A 19649-nucleotide genomic window follows, 5' to 3' on the forward strand; every position below is an offset into this window, starting at 1 on the left:
CGCCCCCCAACCCTTTCCCACTCCCATTATAGGTTTGTGAGGAACAGAAGTGCGAAGAAGAGGTCTTCCCTCTGGCCATGAATTACCTGGACCGTTTCTTGGCTGGGGTCCCGACTCCGAAGTCCCATCTGCAACTCCTGGGTGCTGTCTGCATGTTCCTGGCCTCCAAACTCAAAGAGACCAGCCCGCTGACTGCGGAGAAGCTGTGCATTTACACCGACAACTCCATCAAGCCTCAGGAGCTGCTGGTAATGACCGGCCCCTTCCTCCCTTCCTTTCTGCGATTCCCGCTTTCCCCTGGCCAACAATATGCCTTCTACTCACTCACCACTACCAGAGCAAATTCTTGGGATCCAAATGACCCCACCAATAGAATTTACCCACTTATGCGCGATAGCTCATTTAATAGGAAGCCACTGTTTATTTTTTGTGTGTTCCTACTATGTGCCCAGGCTCCGTGCCCAGCACTGAGGCTACATCTGTGAATAAGATCCTCATGGAGATTCGGGTTGGTGAGACTCATTTGCAATTGTGTATGCATGTGTGTAGGGGACGCATGGAATATTTTAATTAACAGTGATAATATTTTAATTAAATTCCAAATTTCCAAAAATAGCCTGAGAATGTGTTCACATGATAGGTATGTGGCTGTGGTGTCTCCTAAAAACTTGAGTTCAAAGGTAATGCCCTCTATATCTACAAAGTCTCAAGATACCAGCACATAATAGCTGTTCACTAAATATCAGTTCATTGACTTTTGAGCAAAGTCAAAATGTGGCCTTTCACTGAAGGAGTCCGAGGCCTGGGTTCCTACCTCCCGTGGGACTGTGACCTCTGTACAACCCCAGGGATCCTGTCTTATCTCTGGTTTTCTACCAGGGAACCTTTTTCCCACCTGATCTAACTCCTTTTCCCTGCAGCTTGACATATAAGACGACCATATTGCAGCTGTACTGCATGGAAGAGCGGCTCCAAGGCCCACCTTCAGTGGTTTGCACACCCCTCTTTGCACTGTTTGGAAAAGCACCCCCTCCTTCCCGCCCCCTCCCCCTCCTTACTGGCAGGGCCTGCACAAAGTCCACAGGGCTGAGGCTGGCTTCTTGAACTGAGCTCTTTGTGAGGAGCCTTCCTTTCTGGGGCTCTGCTGCCACCTAGTGGAAGACATGCACAAGGTTGGGGAGGAATTGCCGAGAATGTGGAGAGGGGCCTGAATGACTTCACCTTTGAACCGCTGCCAGGTTTTAGCTGCTTCTGGTTTGGTCCGAGAGGCCTAGAAAGGTGCTTTCTTCTGGGAGATCTGCTTCCTTTAATAATGGTGCAAGACCAGTGGTTCGTACTCGCATTACCCTGTGAAGAGGAAGGGCTGGCATTTCAAGCCATCTTTGAAGATGATGGTGGTTTAGTAGTTTATTGGGGTGCTTTACCCCAGCTGTCCACAGAAAGCCAAGGCAGACTTCAAAGCTTATGAAGAAAACATTGTTAGAATTGGGAACCAATTTGTTTTTCTCATGAGAGAGCAGGAAAAATCATCTTCATATGGTTCATTTGTTTCGAGAGGATGGTGAATTGAGATGTTCTTCAGGACACCCAAATCTTTCCAGGACTAGCCAAGCAATATATTGCTGCAAACAAACTTGGTTTTTTCCTATTCCCTTTATCCCAGAAGTTGGGATTTGGAAGGGTCCTATTTTACAAATGAGAAGGCTGAGGCCTGGGAGGGAAAGGGAATCACCCCTAGCCCCACAGCTATGGGACTGGTGCTCTGGATGCTGGTTGCTGGTTTAGCAAATGAAAGAGATTCCAGGTTCTCCAGGTGAATGGGAGAGAGGGTGCATTGGCAAACAGGCCCTGCCTCTCATTCTTCTGATGACAGCTCAGTGGATAGGCATATTTTCTGGTAGGACATACGATATTTTTAATGTTTTATTTTGGACCGTTTCCCTTTGAGCACAGTTTCCCATAAGTATCTCAGTGAAAGAGGGAAACAAGGTTCTTTTTCAGGTGGGTTGCTGGCGAGAGACCCAAAAGAGACAGGGTTGTGTGGTCCCCACACTTGCACTGAGGGATGCTGTGACACTGAGCAGGCACCCTCACCTTGCCCCAGATCACCTCCATCTGCAAAATGAGGTTGCTAATGACCATGTGTTCCTTTAGTCATGATGACAATGGCCTGTGAAACATTTAGGTGAAAGGGCTGAGTGTCACATCCCCAGAATTTCTGCCTGATATGTGAAAGGGGAGTTTGAGCAGCAGAGAGATAAAGGCACTTTTTGGCACTAAGTAAAAGCAAGCTAATTGGTTGCCAAGGAGTTGGGCCAAGGAACCTTATTTTGAGCTTTATCTGTGTGCATCATTTTTCCATGAAGATTAAAAAGACTATTAATTCGGTGATAGAGACATATACAATAAATTACCATGAAAGGGCCACAATGACCTTGGCCGTATCTCATTGTAGGTTCAGCTTTCTGGGTGGGCGGGAAGCAGTATTGCCTGCAAGTCAGGGTTGGGAGGGGGTAAGGGGAGCTGGAGTGGAAACGAAGTAGAAGAAAATAGAATCTTGGCAACAGCTACCTGGGCTCTCATTATTTTCAGTGGAGCCTGACATTTGAAGCATAAGAAGAGCTGTCAACAACTTCAAAGCTTCAGGGGCACATTGACAAATGGGCCCGCCTTACAATCTAGCAGCCACGTCCTAATGAGCGGCCTTAAAACTGGTCTGGAGCCCAACCCCCTGCCCCCTACACCAGGTCAGCCTGTGGAATTTAGATTCTCCTCTTCTCTTCCTGCCTTCCCCTCCAGGAGTGGGAACTGGTGGTGCTGGGGAAGTTGAAGTGGAACCTGGCAGCTGTCACTCCTCATGACTTCATTGAGCACATCTTGCGCAAGCTGCCCCAGCAGCGGGAGAAGCTGTCTCTGATCCGCAAGCATGCTCAGACCTTCATTGCTCTGTGTGCCACCGGTAAGATGAGGCTTGAGCCGGGGAGGGAGACGGGGGAGCTCTTTTGGGAGATGTCCAGGGAGAGGCAAAAGGCCGTACGAACTTTCATTTTAGTTCAGGAGTTTGGAGGAGGGGTGGTCTTGAGTAGTCTAAAGTCTGAAGTTTCATTCCTGGGTTGCTTTTTCTTTATCTGAGGTTTGTATATTCGCTTTCTCTGCTAAACTCATAAATGGTTTATGAGGACAGGTGTGGTTAAGGCAAAAAAATTAGTGCCTGTTAAAATATTCTTTATGATGGCTAAAGTGCTCTTTGAAGATTACATATACTGCTCACTGGTTGTGTTCAAATCTTTAATCTTTTAAGGAAAAGGATGGCTTGGAGATAAGCCCAAGAGGAAATCTCGAGGGGGATGGGGGCAAATACAGGTTAAAGGAACAACGTCAAGATAAATATGCTGCCTGCCTTGATTAGTGGTAAGGGAGACCAAAGGAATTCTTTTTTTTTTTTTTTTTTTACTGTAGGGCATTTATGGCCTTCTAGCTGTTCGCTTCTCTAGCTGTTTGCCCCACTGGGCGCGGGAGGGAACCTGGTTGGCTTTCGGTGAGGCTTTACTTTCTGAGCGCTGGATTCTGATGCCCTCAGTTCATGTGGAGGTGTTTTGATTTTGGCCGCAGCCTTTAACATTGCAATTCTGCCTACCACGTGGATCCCACAATTGATACATCGTTCCTACCGGCCCATTTGCTTTGTAGTTTCCTAATAAACCAAAGGCAGTGGTTTGCTGTTGTCTTATTAAACAGCCTTGGCCAGTGTCTACTGGTTTTTTTTTTTTTCTTGGTAGTGGCCATGGCAGAGACTCTGGAACCTTACTCATCCAAGGGAGAGATGTCAGGAGTTCATGTTCTGACAATCAGAAACCTTAGGTAAAAAGCTGATCACTCGGGAAGACCTTTCGGTGTGCTTCACCTCAAATTTGCCAAGAGCAGTTCAATTGCTAGGTGGACGCAGGTGGTAACTTTTTTCAGGACGTTGTTACATGTTACTCGTGAGTTCTACGGATGATTATATAACGTACAATGTAGTGCATATGCCCTGTGCTCACAGTCAAAAAGTCACGCTTTGCTACATATCAGTGAGTGACCTTTAATTGGCTGCTTAACCTCTCTGAACTCCAGCTTCATCTCCAAAACAAGCCTATTGATACATCATCCTACAGCCTTTTCAGAGCAGCTAGGAAAATTAAAATCAGAAAGAGGTGATGCACGTGGACGTGCTTTGTAAACCAGAAGTGTAGGTTGGACCTTCACTAATTGTGAAAATGCTACCATCTCCGATTTTAACCCGGATTTTAACTGTTCCGACTAAAGTGGATATGATGGCTTTCCTTTTCTGGCTGCCCTTACCTGTTTCTAGCAGGACCTGTGTGTTCTGCACTTGCAGGCTTGAGTGTGGAGTCCTCCCGGCCCCCTGCCTGTTCATCTAGGGCACAGGTTTCCCCTTGCTGGTTTTCTGTAGTCCTGTTCTCCTGGATGCAGGCCAGGCCTCATGGCGTGCACATGCGCCCTGTGCCCCTTGGTGGGAGAGTCCGTTATCCTTCCTGCAGCCCTGGGGGCGGTTCTTAGGACCCCTGTGGACCCCTGCTGCCTTTTGGATAGTGGTCACTCTGGCTTCCTTCCCTTCTGCTGTCTGGCCCGGGCCCGAGAGGTCAGTCCTCCAGTGACCTGTCATTTTGTCTCCCAGGCTCAGCTGTCTCCTTCCTCTCTCATCATGATTCACTGTGGGGGAGGGGTCAGCCAGTTCTTTCTCTCTGGCCCAAGGACAGCCGACCCCCGACCCTAAACTCCCCCATTGCCCAGCTGTTGATAGCCAGAGCTCTGCTCAACACTGTCTGTTGACTAACAGATCTTTTGGGGTCTAACTGCCCCTTCCTCCTCTCTGATCTCTGATCGGGGTAGGGGTGCTGGGTGGAGTTACCCGGGTGTGGGCAGATCCCCAGATTCTGTCTAGACCCATTCTCGAAAACTGGGGATCCCATCCCCCACCCGTGGCCTTCTTGCCCAGATCTTTGGGCTGGCTGCCAACTCCGGGGCCGGAGTAGGGAGCCTGGGATTCAGGGACTGAGGACAGAGGCCCAGAGGGATACAGAGGCAGTTATAAAGACTGTGTTTTGGGGGCCTTGAACTAGCTTTGGTCAGGGACTAGGAAAGGACACCCCCAAACCACATGAAAGTCGTGTGCTAAGCACTAAGCCTCAGGCGTGGACAGGGCAGAGCACAGGGAGGTCCTCGGCAGTTTCCTGGGTCTGGAAAGGAGGGGCCTGTATCGAAAGAAGTTGCTTTCCCTCATCTGCACTTGGGTTTGTGCAACTGACTGAGTCACATAGAATCCTGGCTGCGTGGAGTTTTACAACAGTTGGCCTCACGGTACAAACACCAAAGGCTGCGTTTCTTGAAGGAAACACCTTCCGTGGAGAGGAGATTGTGCATTGTGGGGCCAGGGTGTGATGAATGGGCGAGGACCCGGGACTCTGGCCAGTAGCAGGCACAGAGTGGCTGAAAGGCAGAGGTGGGAGATGCAGATTCCCCAACCCGAGCTGTTGCCCTCACCTGCTCCTCAGATCGCACACTTCCCTCCTCTTCTCACAGTCCTGGATGTTCCGCCCTGGAGCTGAGGAAACACCTGCGGCCAGGGTCTCGGAGGTCCACTGATGAAACACCTGCGGCCAGGGTCTCGGAGGTCCACAGTGGGTGGAGGGTGGGGGTCCCGAGAGATGGCAGCCAACCCTCAGGCCGTGCAGCTATTTGATGGGAAAAGCTGGTTGTGAAAGAGCTGGCAGTGGTTCTGCAGTGTGTGGGGAGCGTATTTGTGTGTGAAAGGGGAAGGGAGAACGGGAGAACATAGAGGGGCCGCGTAAGTGTGGCGAAGTGGCGGTCTTGCTTTGTGGGGCTCTGGGTTAAGATGGTGGCAAGGCGGAGAGGAGCCCTCCTTCCTTCCCTGCTCAGCCTAAAATGGCTTCTGGAAGAGCAAGGGCCGCAAGCTGCTGGTATCCCTCTGCAGCAGGTCCTGGGCAGTGCAGGCATGGGTGGGTTGGGCGGGGGATCTTCCTGACTACAGCTCCTAGCATTCCTGTTCCTGGAGTTTCCAAAACTGGGGAAGCAGAACTGAGCCATAGCTTCCCTGGTTGCAGCTCTGCTGATAGAACACCCAGGTCTGCAAGCGAGGAAAGAAGGCCATTGGAGATGACCTGGGTTCGCACTCTGGCACTGGGAAATTGTTGAGATGTGATACCACGCTCGGTGGATGATTCCAGTTAGTCTAGCAGAGCCAATGGCATCGAGTTTCCACCTGGCACCGGGTAGGGGGAGGTGCTCACCCTCCCTCTCCAGGCACCCACATCCCCTCTTTCTTCACTAGAAGCCCACCCTAAGATGCTGTACCTTGGTATTTGTGCCACACACGGTAGCCACCCCCAGGCCTCCCCACGCCAACGCCAGAGCCCCATTGTTGACTAGAACCCATTGTGCTGTCCTAGCCCCTGCCCTGGCTTTACCTACAGGTGTTCCCTCAGATTCCATCCCCAAGTGAGAGGGAGACAGTGGTGGCCCAGAGAAGTTCGATGACTTGGCCCTTGATCTAGAGTGGGAGATTTCGCCTTGATGGGTGCTAGGAAGGAAGAATGGAAACCCGTCTTTCCATCTGCAAGTCTCTGAGCTGCCCCTGAAGCCACGAGGTCATGGGACTGAGGGGAAGTCGTTAGCATGCCCTGTGGGGACAAGCAGCCAGGCAGTGTGGTGCTTGCCATCGCTCTTCCCTCTGGCTGTAAGATGAATGGGTAGCAGGCTGCTCATCGCCCTCCAACCAGCCCCCTCCCCAGCTCCTCCCAGCAGGCCTTGCAGTTGCATGGGCATTCCCTTGCCATGGCAGCCCTGCCCCACAAGGACAGGGTATGCTGGTCCTCTTATGGGGGTGGCAGATGAGGTGTGTGCCCAGTGACGTCCCTGGCCTGTGAACACTCTGGTTCTGGCCCTTTGAACTTCCACCTGACTGCAGGTTGGAGAAGAGAGATGGGGAAAGCCTGACCTGGCCTTCCCTTTCTTCTTCAGCCTCAGAGTGCGTATCTCTCTCCCCCTATTGGTGAACAGAAGCAAAGCCATCACCCCTGCACCCCAAGACCTCGGCCACCATAGCCAAAATGATGGGTGCTAAATGTACTGGGCAGGACCATGTATTCCGTGGTTTTAAACTTACTTAGCTCTGAACTCTTTATTCAGTAAAATCCTACCGAGAAGTGCAGATACCAAGTTGATGAAATGGAGCACTTCTCAGGGCCCATGCCCAGGTGAGGGAGCCCAGCGGGACCCCCAGAGGCTCCCAGGGCATCCTTGGGAGGATCAGCCTTTTGTGCTTGCCGGTGCCGGGGCTGGGGCTGGGACCCAATTCCTTTGATTCCTGAGCCAGAGCGCCACCTTTGGGGCTCTTCTCCCACTTCCGACGTGAAAGGCTGCCCTGTCCTCCTGAGTGGTATATGGGAGGTGACTTTGAGGAGCTGGTCAGCTTCCAGTAAGTTACGAAGAGCTTTGCATCCAGAGTCTCAAAGTCTCATCCGGGTCCCAGGCCCAACACTCACAGTGAGTGACATCAGCCAGATCACTTCGTCTCCCAAGACTTCATTGATTCACCTGTAAAAGGAGATGTTTGAAACAGATTAATTTCAAGCTCCTTTTTGTTAATACCTCACCATCATCACCGCCGTCATAAGCAAGCATGCAGCCCACAGCAGAGCTACCCCTGGCGCCTGTGGGTCCAGCTGGGATTCCCCCAAGGTGTGTCCTTTGCCTCCACCATTTTGCCAGGAGGGAGGCGGGAATGTCGGGTGTTCCTGGTTATCTGGGCATCGTTCCTTGGCTCGGGTGAACTGCATCTCAATGAATTGTGGAATGTGCTGGGTTAGAGTTGCCAACTTCTCTCTTCCATTCGCTGAGTGTTCATGGGGTTCTTTTCATTCCCCTGTGGGGCTGCACTTTCTCCCAGTTCTGCAAAGCAGCAGGAGACTTTGGGGACTCGATGATGTCATTTCTGGGACACATACACAACTGGATAGTGACAGATTCTCCAGGAAGCACAGAGCCCTCATTCTTCCTGGCCTGCTTGGCCTGCTCCCTGCATCTGCCTGCAATCCAGGGATGCTGGGCGCCTTTCTCCTCATCCCTCCAGACGCTGGAGAGCATCTCCAGTCAGAACTCCCCACCACAGTCCTGCAGGAAGTCCCAGGAGTGAGAGCAGAGGAGGGGCAGGTTGGGGAGGATGCTGGCTGACATTCATTGCTTACCTTGAACCAGGCACTGTGCTTTTACAAGGATTATTTTAAGTGAATCCTCAGAACAGCACTACGACGTGGGTATTGCTGTTGTCATTATTTGCAGATCAGAAAATGAAGACTCAGGTCAGGTAACTTGCTCATCTTCACACACTTGGTAGGTGGTGGGATGGAGATTCAACCTCCTGATTCCAGAGCTAATACTCTGAACCAGTGAGCTGTGTTCTCCAGAGGTCTGCTTTGGTTGGAGAGGAGCTGGAGCCCTAGGCCCTGGGACGGCCTCTGTTCCCCATGGCAAGGCGTGTGGCTGCTCCTGCTCTCTTCAGATCTCCAGATGCAGCAACCTGGAGAAAGGCCCTCCTGGGTCTGGTGGGGACTGGGGCAGGAGTGGAGGCTGCCCAAGCTCCGTGCACTCCACGTTCCAGCTTGGAGTTTTTTGAGTCTGCTCTCCAAATCCTTCCCATCTCCCTGGAGAGTCTTCTGAGAAGTGTCTCAAATGCTCCTCTTCACTCAAGAGCCTCCTTTCTTTTTTTTTTTCTTTTCTTTTTCTTTTTTTTTTTTGAGACAGTCTTGCTCTGTCACCCAGGCTGGAGTGCAGTGGCACAATCTCTGCTCACTGCAACCTCCAACTCCCGGGTTCAAGTGATTCTCTTGCCTAAGCCTCCAGAATAGCTGGGATTACAGGCACGTGCCACCATGCCTGGCTAATTTTTGTATTTTTAGTAGAGACAGGGTTTCACCGTGTTGGCCAGACTGGTCTCGAACTTCAGACCTCAGGTCATCTGCCCACCTCGGCCTCCCAAAGTGCTAGGATTACACTGTGAGCCACTGCGCCCAGCCTTCAAGAGCCCCCTTTCTTTGAGAAGTTTTTTCAGAAGTTATCCATATAGTAGTACAGACCTAGCCATTATAGCACACCATCCTCTACTATCTAATGCATTGATGCCCAACCTTAAGAAGTCTCAATATTGTACGTTTTGGGGGGAGTCCTCCATGCTGCCTGGAACAGGGAGGAGCACATTGTAATGAGTCGATCAGAATGGATCGCTGATCGGTTCATTGCCCCTCTCTCTGCTGCAGGAGGAAGGATCTCAGGAAGTCACCAGCATCTCACCTCTCCAGGTGGGCAATTAACGATGGCGAGGGCACACCCTCACCCCTGAGCGTGCCTTCTGCACCAGCATATCGCTTGTTGGCATTTTTGATCAAGAGTCTTAACAGACTGCTGAGAAATTTGTACCTGGTTTTTATTTGTTAAAATAATATTACGTACAAATTTTACAAACTCATCTGTGTTTCTCCCACCTAACAGAACAGCTTTTATCTTCCGTGCATCCTTCCAGTTCATCCACAGGCATGTATGTATGTATTTACCCATGGTTGTAATCTTCATCGTCGCATGCATGCATGCAATTTGGTTTTCTGCTTACTTCTTGTGAGTGGATATTGTGACCATTTCTCCATCCTGTCATAGCGACAAAGCTGATGGTTTCCAGGAATGGCTGCATTGGGTAGGTGGAGCTTTCCACAGTTGAGGGTGGGGGTTGGCTAATTACAGCTAGGAAGCTAGTGCACAGATGAAATGATGTTTGATTTTTTTGTTTTTCTCTCTGTTCAGTATCCCCTACCAGTAGAGAGGGGATGTCCTTCAGAGTGGTCCTGGGGCAGCCCTGGTGCCACGGGGAAGTAGCGCCGCTCTGTGGAGAGGGCTGCTTTGTGAATTTGCCGGCTGGTAGACGCCGTGATCCATTCTATTGTCTCCTCATTGTTCTTCTCCTTGGGAGTCATTCCCATTCCAGATCCTCAAGTAAGAGCAAAGTAGACCTGTAAGGCACCTGGGAGGTTATCCTGCTTACTGTCTTTAAACTCTTGACCTAAGCCATGTAGGAAGAAACACATTTTATAACACAACTCAGGATACTTGTACAAGTATATCAAACTGATACAAAAGTTTCTCCGAACAATATTTACCCTTAACGACATACAGTGAGCCTGATACTTTCTATCCTACTCTATTTGGTTAAAGGAGAACAACAACAGAAAGTGCTGGTCATGACCCACAAATGCATTTCATGACCCATTAATGAGTTGCAGCTAGAAGTTAGAAAAACACTTATCTCACCCAACCCGTTATTAGACAAATGGGAAACCAAGCCCTTGGAAAGAGGAAGTGACTTGCCCACAGTCCCACATCTGGACCTAGCTGGAGGGCTGATGTTGCCTCAGTATTTGACTAACCTGGAGGAGAGGTGGGGCACGCTCAGGGATCCCGAGGAAGATGCTCGTCTCCTGTGTAGCGGGCAACAGAGGGCAGCACGGCCGCCGTCCTCGTCTCCAGCGGCTCTTCTCCTCTGGCTGTGGGAACACACTACTCCTTTGGTGCCACTCTGGGCTGCTGAGAGGCAGTCAAGTTCATGCACATAGTGCTCCCCAATTCTGTGGGATTGGACAGTGTCCCCAAGAGGACTCCCCTGAAAATCTTCTTAGTAAAACAAAAAGGGAGGTAGAGTCTCCCTGTGCAACCGGTGCACCTGTTCCCCCTATGCCTGCTGGCTTCCAGAAGTTCATTCGTATGCCAATAATAAGAGTTGGTTTTGCTAGCAGTGGGACAGCAGAGATGGGCATGTGTGAGGTGTGCTTCCCGGTCTGAGGCCTATGGCAGAGGGAAGGGAGGGCCGGGAATACTTGCCTGCCTCTTCCCTGGCAGATGCTCCCACCCGGGCCTCTGTGGGCCCAGGGCCATGGGCCGGCTGCCCCGCTTGTGTTATGAATGTCACAGGGGGGAGCTAACGAGGTTATTGGGCAGAGAAACACTCTCCTGTGACCCATGTGGAAGAGACCTACAGCAGAGCAAGAGGCAGGGAGGCTGGCTTTGTCACACTGTTCATGGCTACAGAGAAGGCATAGGAGGGGTGGGTGGACAGCAGGCGTGGGCGCAGCACCGTTACATACGTCCCTCAAGAGGTGGAGATGGTGAGAGGGCAATGGAGAAAAAGCCAAGGAGACAGGCAGATGGCCAGGTTTGCTCCGCGTTCATGATGGGAGGGGAGGGCTGTGCTTGGCTCAGGGATCCGCGGTGTCTAACAATGCTGCTAGCTTGATGCTGGGGCAATGGGCTAACCATTAAAAGAGCTGCTGTAGAAAGTGTGTTTGCAATAGAGTGTGTACAGGAAGAAGGGGAAATAGGAGAGGGGCTGGTTTTTGTAGGTTTAACCTGATTGTTTTTGCTGTAAGTTGAAGGGTGACCCACGGTTCCCTGTATGCTGTGTCTCCTGCCCCCACGTGCCCCTTCCATGTCTACACACAGTAAGCTCACTAGAGCAATGCTAAAACTAGAAAGAGTACGCTTTGGAAGACTTGCTGCACTCCAGGACCGTCACTAGGGTGATGGCTGCAACTATACCCACCCTAATGTCTGTCAACACGAGCAGGGGCAACTTAAACTCTCAAAAGTCTCAGGGTTCTCACCCATACCATTAGGGTGACGCTCGTGTGCATCTTCTGTGGCTGATGGGTAAATTAAACAGGACGTAATGTGTAGCGTACTGCATATGGTGGTCATTGGTAGCTGTCAGCAGCTGTAACAGGAGAAGTTGGCTGTCTTTATTTCCCCTCGATGGACCAAGCAGCTGCTGGATCATGGCCACCCAGCCCCTCTGAAGGAGTGCTCGGAGGAACACAAGGGGGCTGGCCTTCCAAGAGGAGCCCTCTAGCATGGCAGTGGACGGGGTTCAAGCCCCTCTGATTGATTATCCTCATTCTGCACTTCCCTGTAGCAAGTCACATTTTTTTCTCTTAGCAATAAAATGGGGCCTTCAGTCTCATGAGTCATAACATCGAAACCGAGTCACCCATCTGATTCGGATGCAATGATTAATCTTCGGTGCTTAGTTAGAGTCCTATGTTAGGATTAGAATCCTCTGCCCTAATGTTCTGAGGGTTCTTGCTGTTGGGCCAGAGGTTGGGAACTGGGTGGGACTCAGCCCCCACTCGCCCACTCTCTGCATTGCTGCTTCTCTCATTTCCTTTTTTAAATCAAATCTTTTTTTTTTTTTTTGGGTGGGAGTCATATTAATCCTCGATGCCTGTCCAGAAACTATAACAAGATCCCATCTGAATTAGCATTATGAATAGATTTTGCCCGTTTCTCCCACCTCCTTGTACTTTCCCTCCTCACATCTGGAGCCCCTGGTCTGTCCTGCTTGCATGGCCCATGGGGTACCTTGTCTGCACTGGTCTCAGGCATTCTCTGCTCTGTTCCCACCATCACCTCTAGAGGAGACCATGACTCGCTCACCTTGCTCCCCCCACCAGGGTCAAGAATGTTAACTCGGACATGCTTAATATGACTGGGATTTGGGGATTGGGGACCTTGAATCCTCTGTGCATTCATTGTGTGCACTTAGATAAGCTGTCTTCCTTCCCTGCCTCAGTCTCCTTCGTTTAAATCTGGAACAGCCATGGTGATGGCAAATAAACACAGGCTCCTTGTGAAAGAACTCGAGGGAGGACATGCGTGTAGGGCACGGGGTCACTCGCGCCGCTGACCTGCTGCCGTCCTGTTTCTGAGTCTCTGCAGTCTCGGGAGCTCCAGGATCCAAATTCGTTCTGTGCCCTGACCTTCTGCCTCTCATTCCTTGCAGACTTTAAGTTTGCCATGTACCCACCGTCGATGATCGCAACTGGAAGTGTGGGAGCAGCCATCTGTGGGCTCCAGCAGGATGAGGAAGTGAGCTCGCTCACTTGTGATGCCCTGACTGAGCTGCTGGCTAAGATCACCAACACAGACGTGGTAGGTGGCCACCACCTTCTTGGCTAAGTCCAGATGTCTCTTCTCAGCTCAGGGAAGGAGACGACGGATTTGATTATGTTGTGTCAGAGGTATTTTTCTGGTTTGTTTCCTAAGATCGACATCCAAGGGAGTGCAAAGTTCAGCAGGTGACACCCCCTCTTAAGGTTCTGAAAAGCTGTGCACGGTAAAATACTGAAGAAAACTCAGCAAGCAGATGAAGGGGGTGGGGGTGGGAGGGCTGTTTACCGATGTTCCTTTATGGCGTGGGCTTCTCAGTGGGTCTGAATTGTTGCTTCATTGCCATATTTGTACACGCTGCCGGGCTGCCTCTGCCCGGCAGTGAAGAGCTGCCGTGTCTGCTTTCACACGCTGAGGCTGTAAGGCGCACAGAGGAGAAAGGAGAGCCAGGACTCAGCTGCAGTGGATGGAGCAGACACACAAGAGGTGCCCCACTGTGAGAACGGTGTCCGTCCCTGGCAAACCTCTCGACCCCTCCCCGCTCTCTCTTCCCTTTTGTTCAATGCAGTAATGGATTACAAAGTGCTTTCAAAAGACAAAGTGCCATACAAACTCAAGAAACTATTATTAGCTACGGAGCTTCCCCATTCTGTGTGCCCTGTGGACGGCCCAGAGGCTGTTAACTTCCTGTTGCCAGAATTTGGAGCTCCTGAGAAGAAAGGTTTTGAGAGAGACCAGGGTCAAGTGAGCCTCTGAATTCAATCAGTAGGAAGCTGCAGTCCTAGCCCGTCCGAGCCAGGACAGTGCTAAGAGGTCAGAGAGGCCATTCCTTCATTTTCCATGGGCAGGACAGGGACTGAAGTAACCAGCCAGGAGGGAGGTGGGCAGTGGCTGAGCTGGGACTAGAACCCCCAGGCTCCGACTGCCCGCTGGAAACTTTCCACTCCACCCTTGTTGCCGCTCCTGGGATCTTTTGGTTTGAAAAAAAAAACCCTGGGGTTTAAAGTCAACCCGAGAGAGGGGTGTTGGCCCTGAGCCCTCATGCATCACCATGGAGAGGCTGAAGAATGCTGGGCACTTCACGATGACACCCTCTGGATGGTCCAGGGGGATTCAGATGCCCTCTGCGGGCTTTTATTGAGTTAGGGGATCATGTGATTTATAGGCCTATGGCTGAGGCCTGCACAAGGGATACTGAACAGATTAAACTTCAGAGAGCCCACGGCTGCAGCTCGCTGGCCTCCTCTCCCGCCCACCTGGATTTTTCCTGGCATTTGTTCCCAGCTCAGAGAAATGGCGCAGGGAGATGCTGACAGAGCAAATCCGGGGTCCTCCTCTGAGATAGTTCTTAGATATGGTTTTAAAATGCGGGCTCCAAACATACGCTTTTTAAACGAGGACTCCAGAACACAGACTGAAAAGCTCCCTCCAGTGCAGCATGAAGAATGCTTTTCTAATCCTCCAGAGAAAAATCGTGGACGGGACTTAACGTTTATAGAAATGGTACGCTTTCCTCGTTTTCTGAATGTCTCCAATTAAGGCTGCCTTACGAATAGGACTCTCAACCAGTTTAAGACAAGCCCTTCCTCAATGCCTGGAGACAAAAATGTCAGTGACAGGAGTTTGAGCGGCCACCCCCCTCCTCCTGCCCCCAGGCATTGTAACCTTTTCCCCCGATGTTGATAGACCTGCTCTGATGGGCTGACCCCCCTACTGGCTCCAGCCTTTTCCCACCTCCCTTTGTCCCCCTCTTGCTGATCTCACATGGACAGTGGTGTAAATTTCCCTCCTGGGAGTTGCTGCTAAGTCTCTTGGCTTTTCAAGACCGCAGGCAAGTCAGTCTGTCATCTCATCTGGAGAAACTCTTTGCCTTTTCCTGATACTACGTAGCCAGTCCATTTAAGTCAGCTGGCCAACTCTGTTAAATGGATATGAAGTGGATACGAAGCTGGTTTAGGGGTGTTCTCCTATAAATCCTAACTGTTGGTCAAGGTGATATCTCATTTCTATAATGGGCACACACCGTGTTTCTTAACTGGGGCTGCCTGTGTATGCCTTATTCACACCAGTGGGCCTGGGTTGAACATGTTCATATTTGAAAACCAAGAGTGAACGCAGTGAAATGTAAAATTCATAACACTTTTTCAAATAAAAATCTGAGACCTCAGGAAGTTCCACGCTTACCTCTGGCACCCCAGAGGCTGGTTCGCTCTCCCTGAAAATGTTTTTAGTGGAAAGGTTCAAGCAGCTCTGGGCTAGGCTGTGTGTGTGTGTGTGTGTGTGTGTGTGTGTGTGTGTGTGTGTGTGTGTTTATGCACCTTTCCAAGTGCTAAATCTCCTCCCATCCATCAGCCTGTGTTCTCTGAAAAGCTGACGCTCAGAGGGAAGAAAAATAAAAGGACTAGAATTTAGAACACATTAGTGTTTGGAGGGAGGTGAGTTGTGCTTCCTGAGCTCTGTTTACCATTTCACGAGTCAAGAAGTGGTGTATTTCCTTCATTCGTTTCCGGAAGTCTTTACTGAAGGCCCAGTTGTTGCTAGAAGTTGGGGTGGATGGTGGCATCTGGGAAATAGAGGATGAGATTCCTGCCTTCAAGGAACTTAGCAGTTGTATGATGAAGCAAGAGTAAAGCGTGCAAAACCCTAGCAAATTAAGAACGTAAACAAAGGTGTGCTAAGTAATGTGTTATGAACGCTAAGTGCAGTAGGAAATCAACCCAAAAGAAGGAGCTCATCAGGCCTAACGTAGAATGCCGGCCTCCCAGCAGAGAAAACTTGGTGATAGAAACTGTTCTTAGAGTAGAGAAACAAAATGTATGGGCACGCAATGGAATATTATTCAACCTTAAAAAGAAATGAAATTACGATCCATGTTATAACATGGGCGAACCTTGAAAATACTATGTTAAGTGAAGCAAGTCAGACACAAAAAGACAAATACTATATGATTCCACTTATACCAGGTACCTGGAATAGTCAAATTCGTAGAGACAGAAAGTAGAATAGAGGTTCCCAGGAGTCTGGGGAGAGGAGAGGATGGGGAGTTAGTGTTTAATGCGTACGGAGTTTCCGTTTGGGATGATGAAAACAATTCTGTATATGGAGAGTTCTGATGGCCGCACAACAGCGTGAATGTACTTAATGCCACTGTACATTTAAAAGTGGCTGAAAAGGGAAATTTGACATTATGCGTATTTATGATAGTAAAATGTGTGTGTGTATATATGTATATACACACACATACGTAAATGGATATATATATATATGTAAGTACGTATGTCTGAAACATCCTCGGGCCACGCTATGAAATGCCCATAGGTTGATGTTGAGCTCTTCCCTGGAAAAGTGAAGTACACACGACCACATTTTTCCCCCTGGCCCTAGTGCATTGACAAACGGGAATCAGGAAGAGCTGCCAGTTTCCCCCAGAGCCCCTGAAGTTATACGTCAGCTCCTACACACCTTGCTGTTTCTGATTTCTTCAAGCTTGCAATGCTCTCTGTTACTTTGGGGGTTAGATCGTGAGTTGTCGGGGATCGAGCTGTTGAAAGACGGTCCCCCTGATTCTTGTGAGATGGCCAGGCGAGTCTCTGTGGTTCATTGGCCAGGAGCAGATAGCTTTGATATGAGGGACGCATGCGGCTCTGAGAAAGTCGGCCTTTGTTGCTCCGTCTGGTTGCCAAAATAAACCAGAACGCTTCATTCCAAAGAGAGAGCTGAGTGAGGGGCCTGACGGTTTTATAGGGAATAAAAGTCTCAGAGAGTGGTATATTTTAAATACTTTTTCCTTCCAATCGTAAGAGTTGCTAAAAACAGCCAGAGAGGCAGTTTGGCTGTAGGGGGGACGTCTATTGGGGGTGTCCAGTGCCTGGGTAGGTTTGAGAGGGGAGGGCACCACTGGCCTGGGTCCCCGGTGACCATGGCCCTGCTTCCTTGGGCTGAATCGGGGTCCTCTTCCATCCCCTGTGCACACTAGTCGGGCTGCGTGCCAGCATTGATCTCACTGCTTCCTTGTCTGTAGAACCTCTTGAATAAGGCCCAGCTTTTCGTCAGCTCTTTATCCAGAGCCCCTGGCAGAGTCATTGGGAGTGATGCTTAAGAGAGGAAGGGAAGAGGAAGGAAGGAGCAAAGGACAAAGGCAGGCAGATGGGTTTCCAGTGGGTTTCCGATTCACTGGTCTGTCCATGTCCTTTGAAAAGCTGTGTCTTTTCTTTAACTTCGATTCTGTGTCAGGGCCTTCCGAGCCTTCTGAGATCTCCCCAGCCTTATCTTAGAGTAGGTTAAATGAAGTGGCTTCATTTTCATATGACACAGTTGCACAAATTCACTAACTGAAAAATGGAATGGAGGCTCACAGGCCATAAAGATGTTGTGAAGTTATTGCAGGATACTTAACAGAAGAAAGACTCTAGTCATCTGTTCCTTATATGTATCCTTTTTTGTCTAAGTCACATCAAAACTCTTTGTCACATTCTTTAAAAAAAAAAAGCAAAAAACAAAACTTTAGATTCAGGGGATCCATGTGCGGTTTGTTACGTGGATATATTGTGTGATGCTGAGGTTTGGGCTTCAGTCGAACCTGTCACCCAGACAGTGTACACAGTACCCAATAGGGAGTGTTTCAACTCTTGTCCCTGTCCCTAGACACATTCTTAAATATTGCCCAGAGAAGATTCCAGGATATCCCTTCCTTAGGGTCATCCTGGCATTTTACGGTCCTGGTTATCAATGAGCTATTAAAAAGCAGGGAGGTGGAGGCGCCGTGGAAGAAGTCTCAGTTTCGACCACATGTGTGTGATTCATGGGGTTTAGCATTGTGTGTTTCTGCTCCGTAGCTGGAAGTGCCGGCACCCTCGCCGCACATGTCATTTTCAAGCCTCCACTGTTACAGATTCTGTCTTCTGTGGACTCTTCAGGGCCTGTGGTCAGGAACCTTGTGAAGTGTTGCTGGAAGCTGGGGGTGGGGAGGTGGAATAGAATCGGGGGCTGATGCCTCCCTCTCCTGCCTCATTTTTCTGTGGGCCTCATTTGGTATGCAAGGAAATAAGCCAAACAGCCTGTGAAGAAAGGAAGAATGAGATAGTTTCCTAAGTTGTCTCTGCCTGAGTTGGCCGCGGGTCTGGGGCTCATTCAGCCCTTTGTCCCCCTGTTGAGTGCAGTGCGTGTGTGGTGACAATGAGGTGGTGCAGTTACACTGAGGGCTAATGGTAGGAGTTCCGTCAGCCCATTCATGGAGGCAGAGGAGGGTGCAGGGCGCGGAGCTCGAGCCAGCAAGCAGAGGAAGTCAGAGGCCCTTGTAACGAGCTGAAGATCACAAACACTGCTGTGAGGGCTCCAGGCTTGGGGGCGGGGGCAGCCAGGAGGGAAGGGGGCAAGGGAGGGGGCCTATCATCATAGAAGTTGGAGGTCTGCCCGACCTCCAGCGCGGTAGGGTACCACCTGTCCAGGCTGACAGACGAGCATTATGGCTTCCCTTTTAATCAGCTTAATTTGGGGCATCTTAACACAATGGCTGGTGCTTTGGAGGCTGCAGGAAAGCTGATGTCCTAGAGCCGCCACACTTGACATGCGTGTAACACCTTTTGATTAGAGGCGCTTTCGTGTTTTTCCAGCCACTTGGGCTCTGTCTCTTTTTCTTGGAGATTCTCTGGTCTGTATGTCTTTACTTAGAGCTTAGAAGTCGAGGTATGTAGGAAAAAGGAGTTCTGAAATTGGAGGCTTGCCCTTTCTAAAGCCAGTCTGAGCTTCCAGCCAGATGTCACTGGGGCAAGCCACGTCAACTCTCCACGCTCCATTCCCTAGCTGGGAAACGAGGGCATTTGGCTGTTTGATTTCCAAAGGCCCTTTGGACCTCCAAATTCTCCAAGTCTGTGATTATTTATGTGTGTCTTCTTTTTATAATCCAGCCCCTTTGGAAACACTAACTCCACTCTTCTCTCAGCTTGATCCTCTAATAGAAGCAACCTGGTTGGATTTAAGGTGGAGGTCTTCCTCTCTCCAGGTGGCTGCCCCCCTCCCTACCCCCACCCCAATCCCATGCATTCTCCTGCCCTCCTGCTTTGGGCAAGACCTGGGCGATGTGGAGTTGGCATGTCCAGTTGCAGGTATCAGCACCACTGCACAATCTCCTCTGCCTTCACTTCCCACCAGCACACAGAATTTATATGCCCTTCCCAAGTCCAAAAAGGGCCCCTGCCATGCTAAACAAAGGTATTCATATGCAAGGCGTGAGCTCTGTCTCATGGAAGGGAGAGGCCAAGTTCTCTTTCCACCATCAGAGAGTAGCGTTCAACATCATTTATACAAGACAGGTTTTTGCCCTTTTAGTCTTGCTGAACTAGAATGAGGGATTTGTGTAGTCGAAAGTCAAGCTGATCATTGTCAAGTTTCGTGGAAGTGGAACCTGAAGGAAGGTTAGGTGGAGACTGCAGAGAGGGTTAGCGTCCTGCTTTACCACAAGGTAAGTCTAGAAGAGGGTGGGGAAGGGAGTTCAGAATTCTTCATTCATGGAGTGTACCTGCTTTGGTCATCCTTTTATCTTCCAGTCAGAGGGGTCATTAGTCAAGAGCTGGCCAGGCTGGGTGTGGTGGCTCATGTCTGTAATCCTAGCACTTTGGGAGGCCAAGGCAGGTGGATTATCTGAG

The 19649-nt window shown here is 50.1% G+C and overlaps 1 protein-coding gene across 1 annotated transcript in view; it reads left to right on the forward strand.

Moving 5' to 3' along the window:
- CCND2 (cyclin D2) overlaps window positions 1-19649 on the forward strand; it is a 31763-nt gene that overhangs the window by 2299 nt on the left and 9815 nt on the right. The window contains exons 2-4 of the mRNA XM_004052524.5: window positions 33-248; window positions 2800-2959; window positions 12899-13047. Of these exons, the coding sequence (XP_004052572.2) occupies window positions 33-248; window positions 2800-2959; window positions 12899-13047 (525 nt within the window). The remainder of the gene's footprint in view (window positions 1-32; window positions 249-2799; window positions 2960-12898; window positions 13048-19649) is intronic.

This window comes from Gorilla gorilla, chromosome 10 (assembly GCF_029281585.2).
Source record: "Gorilla gorilla gorilla isolate KB3781 chromosome 10, NHGRI_mGorGor1-v2.1_pri, whole genome shotgun sequence".
NCBI classification, from domain to species: domain Eukaryota; kingdom Metazoa; phylum Chordata; class Mammalia; order Primates; family Hominidae; genus Gorilla; species Gorilla gorilla.